A 25,310-nucleotide genomic window follows, 5' to 3' on the forward strand; every position below is an offset into this window, starting at 1 on the left:
CTTGCTGTAATGCATGCGTGAGGGCATGTCACAGGACTGCTCTCCCCGATGCTCGAAAGACTCATTCCATGTGGCCTCTGGGCATGGCCAGGAATACTTCTGGGGGCTCCGTTACCACATAGCCGGACCCCAGAAGAGCTCAAGAGGTGGGGCATGTACTGACACGTGCGAGACCCCTGTTACTGGGGGAGGGGGTCAGCGTGTTCCTAGTTACTGTCTTTCATGGTGTTGAAGCATTTGCGTTCTCTACGAGCTTACTGTGTAGGACACGAAGGGATTTGTTTAAGATCGAAATGAGATTATCACTCTGTGTTTCAAGTTGAGGCATTAATAAGTTAATAAATAAACTTATTAAACAATAAATTAATAAGGCATTAATTTATTTAGTAGTGACAAAACATTGTATCCTGTGACTCATTTAAAGTATGTTCCTGAAAGTTTCAGTTTCAATATTTCCTAGGGCCTAAAGTTTATATAAACACTTGGAATTTTTTGTGTCTTTCCTCAGCTGGAAATGGAGTATCTTTTGACAGTTTGCCTTATTAAATGTTTTGCTGGGTATATTTTTATAATCTATATTCTCCCCATCCCAGATACTAAAATATGTGGGCTATTCCAGCTGTGCAGTGAGTGTGCTGTGGCTGATTATTGGCCATGTTTGAATAGCCTTTTTGGATTTAAAAAAAAAAAAATTGATTTGAGGGGGCTGGAGGGATAGTACAGCGGGTAGGGCGTTTGCCTTGCACATGGCCGGCCCAGGTTCAATTCCCAGCATCCCATATGGTCCCCTGAGCACCGCCATGGGTAATTCCTGAGTGCAGATCCAGGAGTAACCCCTGTGCATCGCCAGGTGTGACCCAAAATTTAAAAAAAAAATTTGATTTGACAACCCTACAGCAGAATTACTAAATGTAATTCTAGTCAGGATACAACATGAGGTCCCATATTTTACTGTTTAATAATAAATATTTAAAATTAAAAATCAACCTGTTTCTCCATATCCCTTTGGTTTCAGGTGTGCTACGCCAAGGAGCTGAAGGAAGGCTTTGTGGAGTATACCGAGCAGGTGGTCAAACTGATGGTCCCTTTACTGAAATTTTACTTCCACGATGATATCCTCTTTTTTAAGTTTTGAATGCAGCGTATCTCTTGGGGCCTGATCGGATACTTGGCTTGCACGCAGCCAACCCAGGTTCAGTCCCCGGATCCCTTAGCACAAAGCCAGGAATAAGCCCTGAGTACCACTCGGTGGGGCCCGGTGACTCAGAAGTAATAAGGAAAAGAAGAAACGGAGGAAGAGTTTCTCGATGGAGACAGTTGTGCCAGCTCGTTGGAGCCTTCGGCTGATGGCTGGGTGCAGTGGGCAGCACTCGCCTGCCTTGGCACTAACGAGAGTTTCGGGTCCTAAACTTAGTTCCCTGTGTGTCCCTGGCCCTCGCTCTGCCTGCCACAGGAGAGACTGTCCTTACCCGTGGCGGACAGTGTTACAAAGTTGAGCGGATTGCCAGTCTTGCTGCAGATGCACTCGCCTCGGGCACAGCTTCCCCCCCGGGCCCCAACGGCCTTAGTTAGGGACCCCTGCGCCTTGGCAGCCTCGAGCAGCGGGGCCAGGCCACTGGTGAGTCTGCGTGGTGCACGTGGCCCTTGGCATGTGCCATGTTCTAGGGGGGATCTGCCCCACGGGAGTGTAGGTTAGGGCCCAGTCACCGACCCTGCTGCTGCCCGGGATCCCGGAAGGCGGAGCAGAAAGTTCTCCAGCGGGAGCCCCGGGGCCCGGACAGACAGATAGTGGGCGGCGGCGGTTCCTCTCGCAGGGAAAGCCGGGAGTCCTGGCTGTGCCTACGTGGCTGATGCCGTCTGCCTTCTGTTTGGGGTGGGGACAGCTTCTGACCACCCTGCTGCGGTGTCCCACGGGACGGGAGGTGGGCCCTGCACGGCCGGGCGGGCTGCTGTTTGGACGCCGGGGTCCCCTCTGCTGCCCTCGCCCGGGAGGCCCGGCCCCGGCTCAGGGGGCGTTTCCTTAACGACCCCACGCGTGCGAGTGGCGGCGGCCGAGTCCATGCCTCTTCTCCTGGAGTGTGCCCAGGTCCGCGGGCCCGAGTACCTCACGCAGATGTGGCACTTCATGTGTGACGCGCTCATCAAGGCCATCGGCACAGAGCCGGACTCCGACGTCCTCTCGGAAATAATGCATTCTTTCGCAAAGGTGAGTCTGCTCCTCTGGCCGCTCTGGGGGTGTGAGGGTGTCCCTTCACACTGGTCTTGTTGGATGCTTTTGAACTGTCGTGATTCCTACTGCAATATTTGGGCTTCCAGCATGCTGGCGGTGCTCTCATTTTTGCCTTTTTCGTCGTAATTGCTGAATTCGAGTCGTGGTTGGTCTCCACGGTCATCTGTCTCGTCCAACAGAGGTTTGGGTCTCCTTTCCAGCTCTGAGCCTTCTGCCTCTGGCGTGGGGCCCAGCCCCTGAGAGTGACACTTTTTGTTTTGCGTGTCGCAAACACAGCGACTGTTCTGACAGGTGTGGTCGCTCACCCCGACAAGCTGTGCTCCTGGCCCTGGGGCTGGCATCGGGCCGTCTCACAGGCTACCTTCCTCCATCTTGTTTCAGTGCATTGAAGTAATGGGAGACGGATGCCTTAATAACGAACACTTTGAAGAGTTGGGAGGTATATTGAAAGCCAAACTTGAAGAACATTTTAAAAATCAAGAACTGCGACAAGGTAAGTTATCCGTACTTTGGTCTCTGGACCTACCTTTGACCGCGCGGCAACCATCTAAAAAGGGATTTCCTTGGCTGTCTTTTAGTTAAAAGACAAGACGAGGACTACGATGAGCAGGTGGAAGAGTCCCTGCAGGACGAGGTAAAGTATCTGGCAGAGTCTTAAACGCTTGTTTCTGGTTCATCTGACTTGTCCTTCCAGTCAAACGACCAGAAACCTCCGGGAGAAGAAACACGTGTTCAGTTAGAGAGTGAGGGACTAGCAGTTCCTTGCCGTGGTGTGGGTGTCAGGCCGTGCGGCCGGGTCACCTCCCACACAGACGCACTGCGGCGCTGGTCAGGTGGTTTCCCTTGGGTCCTCTGCGCGGCTGTCCTCGCAGTCAGTGATGTTCAGAGGCAAGAGGATTAACTGCCCTGGGGAGTTCAGCTGCCGATGGCCACGCCAAGGACGGGCTGACCCAGGCCTGGCCCATGTCCCCTCCTGTTCATAACGGGGTTGTGGCGCCCAGACAACCCCCTCCCAGCAAGCATATTTGGACCATGTGTTTGGGGTCCGGCTCCAAGGCCCGGTGCAGTTCTCAGCTGCCTGTGACTGAGCCCCCTCCCGCCGTCACGCTGAGCGGGGGCGCCTTTCTCACTCCGCTCCCCGAAGAGCAGTCTGCAGGCGGCCCCTCAGAGAGGGAGGGACCCTCCAGCCTCCCCGGGCCTCCCAGCCTGTCTCTGCGGCCCGAGGAAGAGCGAGCTCGTTTTCCTTCGTCTGAGCGTGCTTTGTTTCCTTTTGTCTTCCAGGATGATAATGATGTTTATATTCTGACCAAAGTGTCAGACATTCTGCACTCGATATTCAGTAGCTACAAGGAGAAGGTCTTGCCGTGGTTTGAACAGCTGCTTCCATTAATTGTCAACCTCATAGTAAGTGTCACCTCCTCTAACCGGGACATGCGAGTCCTCCGTGGCGGCTTTGAAAATGGGGCCTCTCGTCAGACTTGCCGCTGGCATCTTCCGTTTCACCGAGGTTACTTCGTCATGCTGAGTGTCTTGTCTCAGATGTGCTTGCGGCTTGCTCAGGCCTTTCAGAGTCCCACTGAGTTACGGGGCCTTCTGCAGGCACACAGCGTTCTAACTACTGTTGCTACAAGAACGGTCGGCTCTTCTCTCCTGGGCCCTGGGGGACGCCATCGTGGTCCGTCCTCTGCCTGACTGGCAGCCAGAGCTCCGGGTCGTGTTCCTTCAGTGTTGCGGGGCCAGGGCTGGCCATGACCGGCAGTGCTCAGGGACTCAGGGATTACTCCTGCACTGCTCAGGGGACCACACGAGATGCCGAGATCAAACCTGGGTCTGCCGCATACAAGGCAAACACACCTCGCTGTATATGGAAAACATCCTAGACGATAGGGCCTTTGTCAAGGCTCTCGCGTGTACAGGCTCCTGAGCCCCGCCCCCCGCCGGGTGTGGTCCTCCAGAAGAAAGCGGCTCTGTGCGTGTCTGTCTCTTCCCTTTGGGGGTGTGTTTTAGTGTGTTTTGCAGGGCTGTCGCTTTGCTTTCAAAGATTTAGGCACGGCGGGCCGGGCCTTACCTATGTATATCCATGTGATAGTCTTGGTCGTCGCCACTTCCGCTGTCTCCCGGGGCTCTGGAGCCCTGGGCGGGCCGTGCCCTCCCCGCCGCTCTGTCTCAGCCTGCACCACGGAACCTTCCGGCTTTTCTCTCTCGGCGGGTGCAGTGTAGCTGACACAGTGCACATGTGTGGGCCCGGGGCCGCAGAGCATGAGGGTCTGAGACAGGCTCCGTGCTGGGTGTGGGGACCGCTGCGTCCGCTCGGTGGTGGTTCCCAGGGCGGGCAGTTGCGGGGCCGTGAGCGCCGTCTCCGTGACACTGTTCCTGCGTGTTTTTCCTGCGCCCCCTCCTCCCTCCGGTTAAAAGCGTGTCTCTCTCGTAGTGTCCGCATAGACCCTGGCCAGACAGACAGTGGGGATTGTGCATCTTTGATGATGTCATCGAGCACTGTAGTCCGTCTTCGTTTAAATACGCAGAGTATTTCTTACGGCCGATGCTGCAGTACGTGTGCGACAACAGCCCGGAAGTCCGGCAGGCGGCCGCGTACGGCCTGGGCGTCATGGCGCAGTTCGGTGGCGAGAACTACCGGCCTTTCTGCACAGGTGACTGCTGGCGGCCCTTCTGTCCCTTCTGTCCCTTCTGTCCCTGCACACCTCGGCCGCGCTCTCCCCCCGGGCCTCGGCCGGGCCACTTAGAAGTCGTGTTTCGTCTTCATTCTCCTGGAAGGAGAGACTAAGACCAAAGTGGGCTTCGCCCCCCTGTCCCGGTTCTGCTGGGGATCCTCCGTCTAGGGCCCCTTTCGGGGCTTTGCAACCCCCCAACCGTGCAGTGAGGCGGCCCTGGGGCTGGCTGGGCCCGGGGCTCGTGTTAAGAGAGCGCGCGTGTCCCCTGGCACTTACCATGTCCTCAGTACCCGAAGGTGAAGAGCCGCCCGTGTGCGTGTGGAGGTGTGACCTTCTAACGGGCCCTTCCCGCCGTTTGTTTGCTCGCTCAGAAGCCCTCCCGCTGCTGGTAAGAGTCATTCAGTCCACGGATTCGAAGACCAAAGAAAACGTCAACGCCACAGAAAACTGTATTTCAGCAGTCGGGAAAATTATGAAGTTCAAGCCCGACTGTGTGAACGTGGAAGAGGTCCTGCCGCACTGGCTGTCGTGGCTCCCGCTGCATGAGGACAAGGAGGAGGCTGTCCAGACCTTCAGCTACCTGTGCGACCTGATCGAGAGGTGAGCGGGGCGGGCGCGCCCTGTCACAGCCGCGCTGGCCGCACCGCCAGGTGTCGGGAGCCCTCGGTGACCTCACAGGCATTGCACAAACTCTCAGGCGTCCCTCCTCTGGCACTTAAGTCTGTTTGCCTTTGGGCGTTGGTGACCCCTCCACCCCTCTCCTCCCACCCTTGTTCTCTGCTGGGGTGGCCGGGGTTGCACACAGGGGTGAGAGTCTCGCTCGGGAAGCAGAGCCACAGTCCAGCGGGTACCGCGCTTGCCTTGCACACGGCCACCCCAGGTTTGTTCCCCAGCAACACGTACGGTTCCTCGAGCACTGCCAGGGGTCGCTCTGCTGAGCACTGCCGGGTGTGGCACCACCACCACACGCCCCCTTGCCCCCCTCCAGAACTACGTGGTTCTGTGTTCTGGTGAGAGAAGTGCCCAGCAGGCGGTCAGTCTGGGCTCGGGGGCTGGAGTGCTGCCCGGGCACCCCTGCCCCAGTGGGTGTCGCAGCCTGGGGCATCGGTGCTGTCAGGTCAGAGACGAGGTTTTTGGTTCCCGTTGCCCAGCTCTGGCTCTGCGCTCTTCTCTAGGAGAGACCCCAGAGGCTGCAGCGCCCCCGCCCAGAGCACTCGCAAGAGTGTTAGCGGGTCACGTCCCTCGCGCCCCGAAGGGAGCAGGTGGCTGGCCGGCTCGGCGCTCCTCTGGGCCCTGTGCTGCCGCGGCACTGGGGTCGGGCTCCGTCACTGCTGCTCTGGTTCTTCCCTGTGCGCCTCTAACTACCCTGAGGGCCGGGAGTGTCGCTCGGCCCGGGCAGTGCTTCTAGCTGGGCGCGAGCAGACTGACCACTAGTGAGGGGTCGTCTTCCTCTCAAGGGCCGGCGGCGGCTGATCTTGGCGAGGGCGCGTTGGGTCCGGGCTGGGGGGAGCAGGTGCTGGCGGGGTTCTCCGCGCATCTTCCTCACCCCGCCTCTCTCCTCAGCAACCACCCCATCGTCCTCGGCCCAAACAACACCAACCTGCCCAAGATATTCAGCATCATCGCAGAGGGAGAAATGCATGAGGCCATTAAACACGAAGACCCCTGTGCCAAACGCCTGGCTAACGTGGTTCGCCAAGTTCAGGTACCGCCGCTCGGGGGCTTATTTCTTGTTTGTTTGCGTTACCCTGGGTTAGGAGGGCATCGCCAGGTGCGAGGGCGCTGGGGCAGCTTCATTGTTGATTTTCTCTCCTCCCTGTGCCTTAAGTGCACAGCTGCCCCGAACCATCATCTGTCGGGGAGTTTTGTTACTGATCGGAACTAAAATCTTGTCGTGAGTCAGAGCCACTGGGATCCTTCCTCGGGTGCTGGGCACGTCCGCACTGAATAGAGGGTCTCTGCTGCGCGCCCGGGGCCCCTCCACTCCCTGACCTGACCCCTTGGCACGTGGGTGCTGTTGCCCGTCAAGTGTAGAATGAAGAGTCCAAGAGTGAACGGGCTTCTCAAGGCAGCCAAGCCCGCCCTGAGCACTGTCATCCGCCTCTTCTCTCCTAGACTTCCGGAGCACTGTGGACGGAGTGCGTGGGCCAGCTGAGCCCCGAGCAGCAGGCCGCCATCCAGGAGCTCCTGAACTCTGCCTGAAGGGCCTCGACCGCACCACCGGAAACTAACTCCAAATAAACGTTTACCCTTTTGTTTAGGTTTCTTTGTTTTGTTTGTGAGCAAGAGAGAGCAGTAGCGTTGTGTGTAGGCCGTTCCTCTGAAGAGCCGCGGCGGTGGGGTTCACGCCAGGGTGGACGCGGGCCGCTGGCCTGCCCCGTGTGCCCGCCAGTGGCCCCAGAGTTATTTTTCTATTGGGCCGGGCCCGTCTCGCCCGGCCAGCACGCACGCCGTCGAGGAGGGGGGGGAGACAGACGCCGTCTGCCCGGCAGGCCACAGGGGCGGGCGTTGGGGGTGCCGCGGAGGGCAGGACCACGGGCCTGGAGGTGTCTCACTCGATGTCACTTGAGTTCTTTTACAAGGCATCCGCAGTGAGGCGGGAAGGCCCGTCCGCCCCCAGCCGCCAGCGTTCCGGCATGTTCTGGCGTGTTCCTGACGGGGGTCTCTCCTTCGCTCCTCAGTAGACCGCATTGAAATGCAAAGGATGCCGGGGTGAGAACGCAGTACTGCCTGGCTTGGGTTTAGTGGAACGTTTCTCTCCCAGAGAAGACGAAGCGGGTGTTTTTCTAAAGGAATAGTTGTGCCTCTGACTTCCTCCCGCTCCGGGCTCCTCCCGGTGCCATCAGATGCCGAAGCATCGCGCCGGCCAGACCCTCGTCACTCGCCTTCCAGCCAAGCAGTGACCGGCACCTTCCTTCCCAGTTACGGGCCTTTGAGGTTTTTGCCAGTTTCAAAGCAGTTGTTGTTTGGGTTTTTAGTTTGTTTGGTTGTTTTGTTTTGTTTTTAAAAAAGCAAACAGACTAGGTGGTTCTAATTAGGTTAGCTATATGGCTGCGTATTTTCATCACAAATTGTAATGCCCTGGGGCCACGCACAACTTAAAATTTTATGATAAGTATTATGGCTAAAATTATTTACTGAACTATTCAGTAAAATGTGTGGATGGGTTTTTTTTTCCTTTTATGTATTAACCTTGTAGCAGTAAATAACTTGCTATTGTTTAATTTTTCTATGGGATCTTTAATAGATTTCTGTTGAAACTACAGTGTTAACCGTTTTATAGTTTGTATGAAATTTCACCCGTGCTCTAAGAATAAATTTTATGCCTAGATCAGAATTTAAAATTAAAGATTTTTTTTTCTTTAAGTGATTTGCATTATTTTATTAAGAATTAAATTGGAGGAGTGAAGAGTAGAGTGGATCATGGTGAGGTGGTTCCTTGGGTAGCAAGCACCCCTCACCCCTCTCGGTGAGTTTTCAGCGCAGCCTCGCCAGCCCTGACACCTGACGCCGAAGCTCTCACCCGTGCTTGCCCCTGGGGCGTGTTCGCACTGGTGCTTGGAGGCTTGCTGCCCTCCAGGTGTTTCTGCAGGAGTCAGAGGTGTCCCCAGAACCCTTGCCGTTTCTTCAGTTAAAAAAAGTTTGAACAGGGGCCTGAGCGATAGCACAGCGGGGAGGGCGTTCGCCTTGCAAGCGGCCGACCCAGGTTCGATCCCCGGCATCCCATATGGTCCCCCAAGCACTGCCAGGAGTAATTCCTGAGTGCAAAGCCAGGAGTAACCCCTGAGCATCGCTGGGTGTGACCCAAAAAGAAAAAAGAAAAAAAAAAAGTTTGAACATCTGGGGCTGGGGCTGGAACAACAGTGCAGCAGGTAGGGCGTTCGCCTTGCACATGGCCAAGCCAGGTTGGACCCCTGGCGCCCCCCACGGCCACACCGGGAGTGTTCCCTGAGCACAGAGCCAGGCCTGGCCCCGGTGACTGGGTCTGCGCCCCCGTCTCCGGACCAAGGAATTTTAAAGTTTGTAAACATACTCGGCTCCACCCAACTAGAGCAACGCTGGTTAGCGTTCCGCTTCCGTTCGGACCGGGCCTAAAGCAAGGCCGGCCCGTGCGTGGTTTCCGTGGCTGGGTGGGAGGTGGACACGTGGCTTGGAGGATGGGGTGTTGGCAAAGCCGGGGAGAATCTGCTTGCTGGGCTCAGCACGGGGCTGAGGTGCTCCAGGCAGCAGCAGGAGAGAGCAGAAGGGAAGCGAGTCATTGGAGTCGTTAGAGCAGCTCACTGCACTCACCGCGGGGACTTGGGCCCTCCCTGGCCAGCCCCCAGCAGCCGAGGCACTGAGGTCACCGGGCCTGGGGTGGGGGCAGGGCCAGCTTGGCCTGCTCCCTTCTGTGCTTGCCAGGCCCGTGACCTTGGCGCATCGGGGCTCACTCATCAAAACTCGAGCAGCCACCACACACAGTGGTTGCGAGGCTTCGGTAAGATCCCGCCACTGCTGTGAGGCGTCCTTGGTAAGATCCCGTCAGTCACAGCTGTGAGGATCCTTGGTAAGATCCCGTCAGGCACTGCTATGAGGCTGTCCTTGGTAAGATCCTGTCAGGCACTGCTGTGAGGTGTCCTTGGTAAGATCCTGTCAGTCACAGCTGTGAGGCGTCCTTGGTAAGATCCCGTCAGTCACAGCTGTGAGGCTGTCCTTGGTAAGATCCTGTCAGTCACAGCTGTGAGGCGTCCTTGGTAAGATCCCGTCAGTCACAGCTGTGAGGCTGTCCTTGGTAAGATCCTGTCAGGCACTGCTGTGAGGTGTCCTTGGTAAGATCCTGTCAGTCACAGCTGTGAGGCTGTCCTTGGTAAGATCCCGTCAGTCACAGCTGTGAGGCTGTCCTTGGTAAGATCCTGTCAGGCACTGCTGTGAGGTGTCCTTGGTAAGATCCTGTCAGTCACAGCTGTGAGGCATCCTTGGTAAGATCCTGTCAGTCACAGCTGTCCTTGGTAAGATCCTGTTGGTAAGATCCTGTCAGTCACAGCTGTGAGGATCCTTGGTAAGATCCCGTCAGTCACTCAGTCACTGCTGTGGGGCGTCCTTGGTAAGATCCCGTCAGTCACTGCTATGAGGATCCTTGGTAAGATCCTGTCAGTCACAGCTGTGAGGATCCTTGGTAAGATCCCGTCAGTCACTCAGTCACTGCTGTGGGGCGTCCTTGGTAAGATCCCGTCAGTCACTGCTATGAGGATCCTTGGTAAGATCCTGTCAGTCACTGCTATGAGGATCCTTGGTAAGATCCTGTCAGTCACTGCTGTGTGACGACCTTGGTAAGATCCCGTCAGTCACTGCTGTGGGGCTTCCTTGGTACGATCCTGTCAGGCACTGCTGTGAGGATCCTTGGTGAGATCCCGTCACATGACCAAGGCTTCCGTCGGGAAGATCACGTCACTGCTGGCCCCTAGGATACATGATAATGTGCCATGTGTGAGTGCCAAGAAATGGGGGGAGCTTGTATTCCTGGCAATGATAGATCGTAAAATGCTTGAGTAGATAACAGTGCTGGGAAGTAGTTTGGCCACTGTAGACGCCTGTCACGCCCATGTCTGAAGTAGTGAAATACAGTGACACAAAGTGTGGAGACAGTGGGCTGAAATAATGACACCTCTGGGGTGAGGAGGAGGGGCCCGCGTGCGTGCGGCGCTGCTCACCTGAGCTGACCAGGGCTCGGCCGCGGCAAGGCGAGCGCCTGAACCCCTGGCGCGGGCTTGTTGCCGATGTTCTGGGATATGTTAATGGTTTCTGAAAAGACCCTGACATGTTTTCCTGTCACATGGCAGAGGTCAGCAGATAAGCAAGGAATGTTCTGTCACACCGTGCAGAGTATGAGGGGGTTGGGCCAAGACACTCTAGTGGATTTTTGAAGATTTTATTTACTAGAGGTTTTTTTTGGGGGGTGGTGTTTTTTTCTCCTGATTTTTGGGTCACACCTGGCGATGCACAGTGGTTACTCCTGGCTCTTCACTCAGAAATTACTCCTGGCAGTGCTCAGGGGATCATATGGGATGCTGGGAATCGAACCTGGGTCGGCCGCGTGCAAGGCAAACGCCCTACCCACTGTGCTATCCCCCCCCACTTTTTTTTTAACACCAGTGACTTAGGCCTGCCTGGCTCGAAATTCAAAATGTAGAACCTGGGGGCCAATTCTAAACTTAGAATAGGCAGGTGCTTGCCAAGCCAGAGTCAGTCCCCCGCAGCACATGGTCCCCTGAGCCACCGCCAGGAGTGATTCCTGAGTACAGAGCCAGGCGTAACCCCTGAGCAGCGCTGGTGTGACCGCAAAACTGGGGGGGGAAGGGAATACTTTATTGCGAGCCTGTTCTTCCATGGAAAGTATCCTGTTCTTGCCTCCGGCAACGCCTCCCGGCTCTGAGAGCAGCACAGAGACAGCCTGAGAGCAAAAGAGACCGTGTTTGCTAAGCACCGTAAGAATAATAAGAGCACGGCTATGGACAGACTCATGACCCAAAAAGAAGTAACTGAATAAGGTCCCTGCTGGGGTTAGGAAAGACTCACCTGGCCTGAGCACTGTGGTCTGGGATATACAGCGAGATGTCCCCAGGAAGCGCCACCCTTTAAGCTTAATATATCTCACTGTGTTCATTCAAAATGGCTAGAAATACTGTGATTGTTTAAATGGATCAGTAGCTGAGGAGAGGAGAAAGCAATCCGCCCTGGATGGAACCCCGCCCTTGAGCGGATCTCCTAGGAATCTGGAGTGCTGAGTCCTCGGATGAGGTTTTGTCCCTGAGTTAATCCTCTGGACCTTCCCCCTGAAGGAGTGGCTTTACCTCTGTCATGACAGTGTCCCGCCCCGCCTGTGTGTACTCCCCCCCACTTCGTGATTCCTATATAACTGCTGAAGGGCGGTGCAGGTTAGGGGACTTTGAGGTCTACGAGGAGACGAGGATGATGGAACTGTGACGACGGGACTACGGCCAAAACTGACTACGACTGTTGCTGTGAGCAGAGAGATCCCACGAGGCTGGGGAGGAGAGAGAAATAAACTGACTACTGACCAGCCTGGGGCCGTTTTTCCGTTCCCCCTATCCTTCTGTCCATTGTAGGGAGCCATTTTACCTTACTGATCTTATCCTGTCACTATTTGTTTAATCACTAGCTAATCCCATGCCACACCTAGCAAAGGTTGCCACTCCTAATCTTACTGATCTTATCCTATCAGCATTTGTTTATTACTAGCTAAATCCCGTGCCACACCCTGCATTTCTGTTGGGGGTCCTGGAACCACCTCCTCCCAACAGGGAGGTATAAAATACTGTAACTGCCATAGAATAAATGCCTTTTCTCTCTCCTCCGGGCTCTGCGTCTGTTCTTTCGGCTGCGCCCTACGAAGGGTTCGCCCTGCTGAACAGAACGAGACCTCCAGATCGACTTCCACAGTCCATCGCCACGGACCGGCCTGGGGAGGCCACTCTCAGACGCTGGAGCCCGCTCATGCCCACGTGCTTTCTTTTGAAACTCACAAGGAGTGATCCTGGAGCACAGAGTCAGGAGTCAGCCCTGAGCACAACTGGGTGTGACACAAAAAACCAAAGTAAACTTTTTTTTTTTGCTTTTTTTTTTTTTTTGCTTTTTTCTTTGGGTCACACCCAACGATGCTTAGGGATTGCTCCTGGATCTGCACTCAGGAATTACTCCTGAGTGGTGCTCAGGGGACCATATGGGATACTGGGAATTGAACCCGGGTTGGTTGCATGCAAGGCAAACGCCCTACCCGCTGTGCTATTACTCCAGCCCCCCAAAGTAAACATTTTTAAAGTCAGGGAAACAGCTCAAAGGACTGAGTATGTGCTGTGCATGCAGGAGCCCTCGGTTAGATCCCTGAAACCACATGGTTCCCCAGGCAACACCAGGAGCACCCTTGAGCACTGTATTGGGAGTCACTCTCAGGAAACACCAGGTGTGATCTCACACACACACTAATAAAGTAGATGATCAAAGTCCTCGTCACTTTGGTACGAGACACACTGACTAGATTGATGGCTCCTTGTTCCACACTTACTAGCTGCAACACATGACGAACGAACATGGATGTATGAAACTGCTGGAGAAGGTGACTTGTCAGGGTGATAGTAACAGGACGGGAGGGCCAGAGCTCACAGAGGTAAAGCACCACGCATGGTCCCCGGGCACCGCCACTCGTGATTCCCAAACGGAGCCACGAATAAGTCCTGAGCCGACCACGTGTGGCCCCAAAACCAGAGAGCTGGGACAGCGGGAAGGCACTAACCGTGTGCGGCACTGCCGTGCCTGCTTCCATCCCTGGCCCCACGTGTGGCCCCTAAGCCCCACCAGGAGTGATTTCGGAGCACAGGGCCAGTAGTGAGCTCTGAGCACCCCCGGGTCTGGCCCCCCAAACTAAAAATGTGTTTATACCCACAACACACACATACACACATGACCACGTGTACTACCATTTACTCTGCACGCACGCACACACACACACACACACACTGTTTGCACATAGTGCTATCTACATACAAATGTTCAAACACATCGTCTATATCCGCAACTGCACACCTCACTCTTAACACACTACACATGCTCCCATGTGCCCATGCTACCGTTTACAAACGACACTGGAGTTGAGGCATCGTCCCCTGCACATGCTGTCTACCGAGTGCCCGAGGCCCGGCAAGCTTCTGCATCAGCCACTACATTCTTGCCCTCGAAACAGACTTTCAGGTGCCATCCTGATGGTGAACACCTTAAAATAAGAAATAGGGGCTGGAGTGATAGCACAGCGGGTAGGGTGTTTGCCTTGCACACGGTCAACCCGGGTTCGATTCCCAGCATCCCATATGGTCCCCCGAGCACCGCCAGGAGTAATTCCTGAGTGCGGAGCCAGGAGTAACCCCTGAGCATCGCCGGGTGTGACCCAAAAAGCAAAAAAAAAAAAAAAAAAAAGGAAATAAAATGGGATTTGTGAGGGCTCCCTGGTTAACTGCAGACAGAAGAATATTCAACACCTAAAAAGAACTTTTCCTTTTTGGCCTGCAGATGCATGCAAAATACATTTTTAATTAAAACATTTCAAGATTCATCCCCCCTGAATTATGCTATTGGCAGTAAAGCCTCACCACAAAATGAAGATGTGGAAGGTAATATTACTGGTTTGACTCATTTGTTTGCCTTCATGGCAATTAGTAATGGTTCATTGTTACCATTAAGTCTTAATAATGTAATATTAGAGCCATAACTGGCTTGCGGATGGCCTTTCTACACAATCTGGGAGGTATTTTTCATTATTTACATATGAGGCTGGGCTGGAGCAAGAACTCAAAACACTGGATGCAGGCTTTGGTGCAGGAGGTCTGGATGCCAGCACATGGCCCCCTGAGCACTGAGCACTGAGCCCTTCCAACAGTGACCCCCGAGCAGAGAGCAGGGAACAGCCTCTGAGCAGTGCAGGGGGGTAGCCCGGGACCCAGTAAAGCTCAATCCCATTCAAATGTGGCGAAAGCCAGGGAGACGCTCCAAGGGCAGGAATGCGTGCTTGTCCAGGGGTCCCCAAGAACCACCAGCACTCGGGGTAGAGCACCCCACGCCTCCCCCATGCCTCCAAAAGACCAAAGGATAAAAACTACCTCCTGGGTATGGGGATGCCCCTGAGTAGGGCAGGCAGGAAGCACAGTGGGAGGCGCTGGCCCGCCACACCCCACAGGGACCCCCAAACACTGCCAGGGGAGACGAGTGCAGAGCCAGGAATGACCCCCGGGTACCGCCAGGTGAGACCCAGAACACACAAGTAAAACAAGAACTCCCTGCCTAAGAGGGTCCCAGAAGTGAGGCTCAGATCACCCCACCTCCCCACGCCCCCCCAGCTCACCTTCCCGCTTCCGCCATTTTCCTTTGTGGGACCCACACAGATAGAAATCCCCTTGGTCTCCCCTTTCGTCGTTTCTCCCCTCCAAATCTACCCTAGCACAGTAGTGCCTCGGTTGGCCTTCTAAGTTCGAAGCATTTCCCAGACTTTCGTCAGTTTGTTCTGGGCTTTGGGGCGGACACACCCAGCAGCAGTGCTCAGGGGGTGCTCTCGGCTCTGTGCTCCAGAACCCCCTTCCTGCAGTGCCGAGGAGACCCTGTGGTGTCAGCGATCAAACCCAGGGTTCCCACAAACGAAGCAAACACTCCGGTCTGTCGAGCCCTTCCTCCAGCCCTGACTTGGTCTTCCAAATGTCCTTTTGATTGCATGGATTTTTTTAAAAATTTTGTTTTACTTTTATAAAGTCATTCACAATATTTGATCACATTTAATATTCAGACACCAATCCCACCACCATTAAACCTTCCCACCACCATTAAACCTTCCCACCACCATAATTTTCTGAATCTTCTAAAATGAAGTAACAGTTTTTAACAAGGTAAACACATGTTAAAGAATCAAATAATAACACTATGCTCTTCTACACAGGAACCATGAGGAACATAGTAGCATAATAAAATTACCAGGCAAGGGCCAGAAAAGTCTGAAAATCTGAAAAGATGAATAAAGCTGGACTAACTTAAATATATTGATTAGCTTGCAAACTCTTTTGGAACTTCCTAATCACTTTAGTAACTACATTGGTGATGTGTTACTAATTTTCTGTTACTTGTAATTATTACTTAACAGTACCCTTTTCAGCCAAGGCTAACTTCTTATAGTTGAATTTGAAACTTGCTTTTGTACACTTTTTATGGTGTCTGTGATTGTACTGTTAAAAATCTGAGGTGACCCGATGTTCTTTCCATACATGAAGCAAGAGAGTGCGTTAGTTCTCCATTCAAATAGTCCTATTTTCATTCATTAGTAATTTGTGCTCCCTGGAGAGGTATCAGGGAAACTATAATTTTACCCCCATCATTTCAATGCTAGAAAACACACTGAAGATAGAGGGATATGTGGCAGTAGCTACTCTGTAAATCTAGTGTTTATTATTCACTCACTCTCCTAGTAGATGAGTAACCACACCTGGCAAAGTAATCAAGCCATGACCTCATGAGTGACAGCTTTAACTAGCGTCTTAGGTTTCATTCTGTTTCCTGAAGGGTTGGTAGTTTTCATTTATTTTATTTATTTATTTATTTATTTATTTATTTATTTTGCAGAACAAGTGACTTTGGTAATTTCCAAGTTTCTATTTGGAGCATTTTATACTTTTTTTTCTTTTGTTTATTTATTTATTTATTTTTAGCTATACCTGTGGTGCTCAGGGCTTTCTATCCGTGTTCAAGGATCCTTCTGGAGGGACTCCACGATATGTAGGGCCTGGGATTGAACTTGTGTCAGACGTGTGCATGGCAGGAACCCTGCTTTGACTGGTTGTACTATTTCCAGCCCTTGGAGCACTTTAGACTTTACACGATAGTATCAATCATGGTAGTTAGCTGCTTATACTAGCTATATTGAGATAAAAATCACATACCATGCAGTTCATCCATGTAAAATGTACAATTAAGAATATGCCATTGAATGGATATATAGTAATTTATCCAGTTGGTTTATTTCCCCACTTTTTAAAGAAGTTGTTGTAGGCACTTGGATGGGCTTGTGGTGCTGGGGCCTGAACTAGGACATCTCATATGCACATAATGTACTCTTCTAATAAAACCACACTTGATTTCCAAATTTTAGCTATTATGAATATATGAACATTTGTGTTAAGGTTTTCTCATTTCTCTTGAATATATTCTTAGAGGTAAAATTGATGAGTCAATTTTATGTTAAATCTTTGAGGAATTTCCAAGTTGTTATTCAAAGCAACTATACCTTTTTTACATATATACCACTGGTGTGTGTCTTGACAAAGTCTTACTTTCATGCTGCTTTTGCTTTTGGTTTGCTAAAAAATAATTATCTGATCCACATTCATGAAGACTTATCTGAGATGTCCCCTAAGACTTATATTTTGAATCTATGTGTCTAAGAGTTTGGTATTATTGAATTAATTTGAAGTAATATGAAGTAGTAGTTCAACTTTATTTTTTGGAGTATGTAAAAATAATTATAGTTTGCTGGAGGTTGACTTTAGGTTGACCTTACGACCACGCACTACTTTCAGACGAGGCCAACCTGGGTTTGATTCCTCCATCTCTCTCGGAGAGCCCGGCAAGCTACCAAGAGTATCCCGCCCGCACGGCAGAGCCAGTCATCTGTTCTGGGGCACTTGGGTTGTTTCCAGATTCTGGCTATTGTGAACAGTGCTGCAATGAACATATAGGTACAGATGTCATTTCTACTGTGGTTTTTTGCATCCTCGAGAGATATTCCTAGAAGTGGTATTGCAGGGTCATATAGAAGCTCAATTTCTAGTTTTTGAAGGACTGTCCACATTGTTTCCAGAAAGGCTGGATCAACGTCAACTATTTGACCTTCAATAATACGGTATGGGGGTGCCAGGAAATAGGCCAGTGGCTCAGAAACCTTCCTTGCAGGGTGTCCGGCCAGCTCCCGAGCCTTCTGCTGTCTGTGAGCGCAGGAGGGCACCTGGGCAAGCCTCACAGTGGCCGTGGGGGACTGTGCCTCAGGAGAGCACCAGGGCAAGCACCTCAACTCAGGGCAGGCAAGCCTCAGGGAGCACTGTGGTCAGGTGCGTGAGCACCACATCCAGGCACACATGTGACCCCCGTAGTCCTCACATGGTTCGAGTCCCAGCACCAAGTCTGCTTCCCTGAGTACAGCTCATGTGGCTCCCATGTACAGAACCGGCTAAAGACTAGAAATACGGCGTTAATGAAGTGAATTAAGGAATAAGAACAGATATTTAAGTTAAAGAGAAATCATATGTGCGTGTGTATATGTATCAGGGCCAACCACTACTGTTATCTAATATTCTTTTTAATTTTGAAATTTTAAACTGTGTGCATAGTTTGAGTTTTTGGTTTGTTTTTTGTTTTTGGGTTGTTTTTTTTTTTTTTTTTTTTGCTTTTTGGGTCACACCCGGCAATGCACAGGGGTGACTCCTGGCTCTGCACTCAGGAATTACTCCTGGTGGTGCTCGGGGGACCACATGGGATGCTGGGAATCGAACCCGGGTCGGCCACGTGCAAGGCAAATGCCCTACCTGCTGTGCTATTGCTTCAGCCCCTACAGTTTGGGTTTTCTTTCTTTCTTTCTTTTGGAGTCACACCCAGCGATGCTCAGGGGTTACTCCTGGCTCTGCACTCAGGAATTACTCCTGGTGGTGCTCAGGGGACTATATGGGATGCTGGCGATTGAACCCAGGTCGATTGCATATGCAAGGCAAACGCCCTCCCTGCTGTCCTATCACTCCAGTCCCCATAAACTTTACAGTTCTTTAACTAGGAAAAAAGTGTCATCTCTTCTCATCTGCTGTTGGACATCTGGGTGGTTTCTTGCTTCGGCTGTTGTGGATTCAGCGGCAGTGAACCCAGGTTGCTCTCTACTGACTCCGTCATCTTTATTCCTCCCTCCAGTTCCTTGAATGTTCTGAAATTTGTCCCAACTATAAAGAAGACACCTGTCAGGGCCGGAGACTTGCCGAGATGACTGGCATGTGGCCACGCCCAGTTCGTGTTCCAGTGGCATGTATGATTGCCCAGAGCACCACCAGGACTGAGCCCAGAGCCCAGAGTAAGCCCTGAGGATCAGCTGGTGAGGCCCAAATCCCACCCATCCTCCAGAAAAGAAAAGGTCCTCAATAGCCCCTGGGTGAAATACAACAACCTCCACTTTCCTCTAAGGAAACTTCTCTGGAGCACTTTCAGCGGTTTATTCATAACAAACAATACAAAATAAATTATTCCAATTCTGTTTTAGGGGCAGGGGTTGGGGTTCGGGACGGAAACACCCGAAATCCTGTGGTGGGAAGGTGTCATGGTGGTGGGATGGGGGTTCAAATATGAAGTGTAATCAAATACTGCGAACTATTTTATAAAAATTAAATTTAAGGGGCTGGAGTGATAGCACAGTGGGTAGGGCGTTTGCCTTGCATGCGGTGGACCCGAGTTTGATTCCCAGCATCCCATATGGTCCCCCAGCATGGCCAGGAGTAATTCCTGAGTGCATGATCCAGGAGTAACCCCTGTGCATCGCTGGCTGTGACCCAAAAGGCAAAAAAAAAAAAAAATTAAATTTAAAATAATCCTGTCATCCTCCAAAACCCAGCGACAGCTGAATGGAAAAGATGGTTTGATTGGCAATGCGAGGCCAGGGAGGGTCCCCAGATGTTTCTCTGTCGTTCCCTGGCCCTGTGACGGATGGCCTCCGCCTCCCCTCGACGGCGCCTTCTCCAGCAGGGCCATGCACGTCATCCCAGATGACCACTAGGGACAAGCCGCTCAGTCACAACCTCAGCTGGGAGAACAACCAGGCCCCTGCCCCGTCCTTCCCTCACTCTCTTGATGAGGACCATATATCCTTTTATTATTAACTTCTAAAGAGGGATCAAAATTAAAAGCAAGTATTACAGGGTAAAGACTAATTCTGGGGACTGGAGCGATAGCACATTGGGGAGGGCATTTGCCTTGCATGCGGGTTTGATTTCCAACATCCCACATCCCACATGGTCCCCTGAGCACCGCCAGGTTCAATTCCTGAGTGCAGAGCCAGCAGTAACCCTTGTGCATTGCTGAGTGTGACCCAAAAAGAAAAAAAAAGAGAGACTTATTCTGGGGGCTGGAGTGATAGCACAGAGGGTAGGGGATTTCCCTTGCACGCGGCCGACCCGGGTTTGACTCACAGCATCCCATATTGTCCCCGAGCACCGCCAGGAGTAATTCCTGAGTGCAGAACCAGGAGTAACCCCTGTGCATCGCTAGGTGTGACCCAAAAAGGAAAAGGGGGAGTTAAAAAAAGACTTATTTTTGGCAGCGAGGTTACTGCATCTCTCGGAAGTGGTGCTGGGGGCCTGTGAGCATCCTTCCTAACTTGGGGGGTTCATTGCCCACAAACCCTCATTTTTTTTGCACCCTCACCCCCCCCACACACACACACGTACACACATACACACACCCCTCTGCTGTTGCTTCTGTGCTATTTCGAGGACCATTCGCTGCAGATCCGTGGCTTGGCGAATTTCAGACTGCAGAGAGACAAATCCATCGGGGCTCTCCCAGCTCTCCCGGGACCAGCGACGACGTGGGGTGGTTTGTCACCCTCTTCCGAACCACATTCTTGTGTCCACTGGGGGCCAGAGTGTGAGGCCGGGGCCTCATTACTGCTGCCGGGAGCCATGGAGATCCGCCTCGGCCACGCATCATTAGCTGTGCAGACGAACCCTCTCCTCCCGGCGGGCCTAAGGAGCTGCACAGCCCTCGGAAGCACAGCTCAGAGACCCACAGGGTGGCTCTCGCTTCCTCCCGGGTCCGACTGAGTGATGAATGCCTGGTTTCAGCGGGCAGGCAGACAGGAATCGGAGCAGTTTTGTTCCATCAGCTCAACACTGAAGCTTTCCTGCCGTCGGTGGAGGACCAGGAGAGGCTGGGAGACACCTGTATTTCAGGAGTGTGAAGGATTCGGCCACACTCAATGATGGTGGAGGGAGAGCAGGGCCTGGGACCTATCTGGTGGGTGTGGCCACCTAAGCGAGTGGCTCCGGTGTGGGGCTATCTCTTCGGTGCTCTTTAGGTTTTTGTCCCCTCAATTTTATTTTTATTTTAGTGAAACAAGCACTGTAGCACTGTCATCCCGTTGTTCATTGATTTGCTCGAGCGGGCACCAGTAACGTCTCCATTGTGAGACTTGTTGTTACTGTTTTTGGCATATCAAATATGCCACGGGAAGCTTGCCAGGCTCTGCCGTGCGGGCAGGATACTCTCGGTAGCTTGCTGGGCTCTCTGAGAAGGACGGAGGCATTGAACCCAGGTTGGCGAGTGCAAGGCAAACACCCTACCCTCTATGCTAGTTTTTTACTGAAACTTACTTAGAAAGACATGAGGGGAGAGAAAGAGAGGCAGTACGGGTTCGAGAGCGAAGACAGGCTTCTCCAGAGTGGAAAAAGCAAACAGAGAGACATAGAGATGAGCAGGTGAGGCCCGTGATCTAAGGAGAAGGCGGGCTTGAAGAGCAAGCCTTGTCCCCCATTTTTTGGTTTGTTTGGGGGCCACACTCGGTGGTGCTCTGGGGCCTCTCCCGTCCCTTTGCTCAGGGGGCTTGGACAACCACGCGGTGGTGTACGTATCCTGATGTACCTCTTTGTTCATTTATTTATTTTTTGGTTTGGGGCCACACCCGGTGGTGTCAGGACTCACTCACTCTGCACCCAGGGGTCACTCCTGGCAGGCTCTGGGAACCCTATGTGGTGCTTAAGGTTGAATTTGGGTGACTGCGTGCAAAGCAAGCACCTAACCCACTGTACTATCACCCCTGGTCCCCATCCAGAGACTTTTGAAGCAAATGGGTATGCTAAGTCTCAGGAAGGCAGGGGTTTTGTACATGACCTCTGATTTTAGACAGAAGCCCAAGAAATAGCATGGTCAGCACATTAGAAGGACAAAGGGTGCTGAAAAGAATGAGAAGAGACATTCATTAAGCGCCCCACATTTCAAAGATATCAAGAGGGGGAGAAGAGAACAAGAAGTCCTGGGAAGGCAGGCATCAGGGCTTCAGCTGTGCCAGTGACATGAATGAGGGGTGTAGTCATATACGCAAAACACGGATTCAACAGACTCAACAGAACTGAAAACATGAGCTCTAAGACGCAACCACTGAAACTATGTAATGTGCCTGTCAAGTTGAGAGGAGGTGTGTGTGTATGTGTGTGTGTGTGTGTGTGTGTGTGTGTGTGTGTGTGTGTGTGTGTGTGTGTGTGATGAAGTGCGGGGTGGGGTGGGAGGGAATCTGGGAACACTAGTGGAGGGAAGTTGACACTGGTAGAGGGATTGATGTTGAATTATTTTGTGCCTAAAATGCAACTATCGGGCTGGAGTGATAGCACAGCGGGTAGGGCGTTTGCCTTGCACACGGCCGACCTGGGTTTGATCCCCGGCATCCCATATGGTCCCCCAAGCACTGCCAGGAGTAATTCCTGAGTGAAAAGCCAGGAGTAACCCCTGTGCATCGCTGGGTGTGACCCAAAAAGCAAAAAAAAATAAAATAAAACGCAACTATTAGTAACTTCATAAATAATGACTCTTTACTGAATTTTTTTAAAAAGGCCACATTTCATAACACCAAAACATGTGAATAAAAGGTGACAGCTAACCCAGAAGAAATAAAAGCAACTCTTATTAGGATTCCTTAGGGCCTTGATTTCAGAATATGCCATCAAATAAAGAAAGGGAAACGGAAAAATTAAACAGAGCTTAACAGCACCAGTAATAAAGTAGAATTAATTAAGATTCACAGAGAGGTAGATGGAAAATTAGAAAATGTTCTTCTTTCCATTCTTTGGGGAGGGGGGATGGAGTAGTAACGAATGGAGCCTGTGGCCTTACACACTCAAAGCATATGCTCTACCACTGAACGACACCCCCAGCCTTGGAATTATTGAAAAATGTGTACTAATCTCTCTTGCACTCCAAATAACCATATATTAAAGAAGGTGCAAGTCGGGACTGGAGTCATAGCACAGCGAGTAGAGCGTTTGCCTTGCACACGATGGACCCAGGTTCTATTCCCAGCATCCCATATGGTCCCCTGAGCACCTCCAGGAGTTAATTTCTAAGTGCATGAGCCAGTAGTAACCCCTGTGCATCAAGGGTGTGACCCAAAACGCAAATAAATAAATAAATAAATAAATAAATAGATAAATAAATAAATAAATAAGGCGCAAAGACATTATTCAGACCGATCAAATGCTTGTAAAATTAGAACTGTAAGAGCAAGAGCTTAAATGGTAACTTGGGCAGCAGACACTGCCCTGTACATGGACAGGCTAGCAGAGGGCTCACGCATGCGCACACAGCAGGACACAGCTCCCAACCGGAAGTGAGTGGACTGTGGCCTGCAACTCCAGGAGGGGGGCCCTCCCCTCCCAGCAATAGCTCAGCCAATGAGAGAGGCCCGAGCCCAGCCCATGAGAAGCCAGGACACCGCCCACTTTCAGTTTCCACCAACGGCCTTTGCCTGCCTGTCAGCCCGCTCCCCTTTTAAAGGAATCCTCTTGGGGCAAGCTGTGCCTGCTTTCACCTGAGTCCGCTTGGCTACCTCCTCCTGGGACCGCAGCAGCAGAGGGGCGCTTCATTTTCACCTTCACCTTCTGGAACGGGTGTGGGGAAGTCGTTGCCCTCCTTGGCCCCACCTAGAAGAATGCTGAAGCCGAACCCACACAGCTGCCCCTACACCCCACATCCTGGCACCCCCTCCCCAGTAATCCAGTGTAGGTGGAGTGGGGGCCGAGGGGCGGCATGCCTGTGGCACAGAAGTGGGCCTGACGCCGGGTGGACCAATCAGATGTTAGTTTTGATTTTCTTGCAGGTTCCTAAGCCTTGGTTTTCCACGCAGCCCCATTCAAGCAAGCAGGTTCCCAGAGGGCTCTGCCAGAGCCAGGCTGGGGCCCCTGTGTGCACTCTTACCCCCTGCTCACCTAGAAGAACTGCCTCAAGAGCGTTTCGGTCCTTTTCTCTTTTGCAGGACCCAGGACCTTTCTCTCTACCCAGGACCCAGAAGAACCTTTACTAAAGAAAACCCTCCCCCAAGAATTTAGCTCTTTCTGCAATAACAGAGCCACAGAGAAAATTCATGGCAACTAACATCCTGTTTTTCAAAACACTAACGCTCCCCGACCACATCTCTGCGTGCAGCGTGTTCTCTGGAAGAAAATCTCTCAATCTGTGAACACCAAGACCAGGGAGAGTTCCTAATAGGTCTTACAGGAAGGCTTTAGGAGAGGAACAAAGTGATCAAACGGTCTTCAACAGAATCGCTCTGCACAAGCTTACAAACAAAAAAACAGACCCCTCGTGCCTTGGTTCTTTATGAGATTAATCTCCGCACTACCAATTAATCAGCGCTTTAAAAAAACCAAGGTGACGGAGGGATACTGGGACCATTGGTGGTGGAAAACGGACACTGCTGGAAGGATGGGTACTCGATCATTGTATGACTGAAACGTGAGCATGAAAGTTTCTAAGTCTGTAACTGTACCTCACGGTGATTCACTAGTAAAATAAAAACATCAAAGTGAGAACACTGTTCATTCCAGAAGGGGAGGGAGTTGGCTGTAAAAAGGATGCCAAACCTGTGTCATCCAAGGTCATGGTACAGGTTGTATTTATAAGCTTAGGTGATACATTTATTAAACCTGTGTGTGGTTAAGGCTCGCAGTGTTGGGGCTGGAGCCATAGTACAGTGGGTAGGGCGTTTGCCTTGCACGCGGCCGACCCGGGTTCGATTCCCAGCATCCCATATGGTTCCCCGAGCACCACCAGGAGTAATTCCTGAGTGCAGAGCCAGGAGTAACCTCTGTCGAACGCTGGATATGACGCAAAAAAAAAAAAAAAAAAAAAGACGGTGTTGTTACTTCTCTCTAGCCCCTTCCGTGGGGCACGTTCAGCGCTGGGTGAAAGCGATTACTCGGAATGACCCAACAGGGCAAGACTGGCACCTAGGGTTGCTGGCCCCTGGTTAGTAGCCGCGTTCTCCCCCATTCTCCACTGCCCTTCACATCTGGCCCGATGCTGGGGCCATATGTGGCCCAACCATACCCAGTCTGTTTCCACGAGCCCACTTTCTCTCTTCTGCTCCTCCTGTTTTCCCATTTTTAAATGAATAGATGTTTGGACCTATGGCACCAAGAGGGGTCCCCTAAACCGCTGCTTTGAGCATCACCAAAAAGGGGTAGGAAGAAGGGCCGAGAGAGAATGCTGGGCGCCCCGGGGATCTGAGTCCCCTCTGACCTGTCCTCTAGAATTAAAACATTATTCAATTTTAATTTTATAATTTTTGTTTGGGGGCTCCTCCCTGTACGCTCGGGGTGACTTCCCAGCTCTCCGCTGGAGGGGTCGGTTTCTCAGGTGCCTGGGATTGAGCCCGGACCTCGCTCAAGTGTTCCTGCCTTTGAAATTCCTCCCTAGGCTAGAAATCATGTTTGTGTGGGGCCACACCCAGCTGTGCTCAGGGCTTACTCCTGACTCCGTGCTCAGGGATCACTTCCGGTGGCACTTGGGGGACCACAGGAGGTGCCGAGAATGAAACCTGATGGACTGCGTGCAAGATAAGCGGGGTAGCCCTTTCTCTCCACCACGCTGGCAGCATTCTCAAGAGGTTAGTGAAGAGCAGCATAAAATAGCATCCGTATGATGATAGAGCCATTGTTCTCTGCTTTCTTTCTTTCTTTTTTTTTTTTTTTGCTTTTTGGGTTACTCCTGGCTTTGCACTCAGGAATCACTCCTGGCAGTGCTTGGGGGACCATATGGGATGCCGGGGATCGAACCCGGGTCGGCCGTGTGCAAGGCAAACGCCC

General features: G+C 52.1%; 1 protein-coding gene across 1 annotated transcript in view; it reads left to right on the forward strand.

Annotated features, from left to right (window-relative positions):
* Positions 1–7,162, forward strand: part of IPO5 (importin 5) — a 32,683-nt gene extending 25,521 nt beyond the window's left edge. Inside the window, exons 18-26 of the mRNA XM_012933959.2 lie at positions 1,016–1,112; positions 2,034–2,206; positions 2,612–2,723; positions 2,809–2,864; positions 3,512–3,634; positions 4,662–4,881; positions 5,274–5,502; positions 6,466–6,607; positions 7,018–7,162. Coding sequence (XP_012789413.2) covers positions 1,016–1,112; positions 2,034–2,206; positions 2,612–2,723; positions 2,809–2,864; positions 3,512–3,634; positions 4,662–4,881; positions 5,274–5,502; positions 6,466–6,607; positions 7,018–7,104 — 1,239 coding nt within the window. The 3' untranslated portion in view covers positions 7,105–7,162. The remainder of the gene's footprint in view (positions 1–1,015; positions 1,113–2,033; positions 2,207–2,611; positions 2,724–2,808; positions 2,865–3,511; positions 3,635–4,661; positions 4,882–5,273; positions 5,503–6,465; positions 6,608–7,017) is intronic.
* The last annotated feature ends 18,148 nt before the right edge of the window (positions 7,163–25,310 follow it).

Source organism: Sorex araneus, chromosome 1 (genome assembly GCF_027595985.1).
Source record: "Sorex araneus isolate mSorAra2 chromosome 1, mSorAra2.pri, whole genome shotgun sequence".
Classification (NCBI taxonomy): Eukaryota; Metazoa; Chordata; class Mammalia; order Eulipotyphla; family Soricidae; genus Sorex; species Sorex araneus.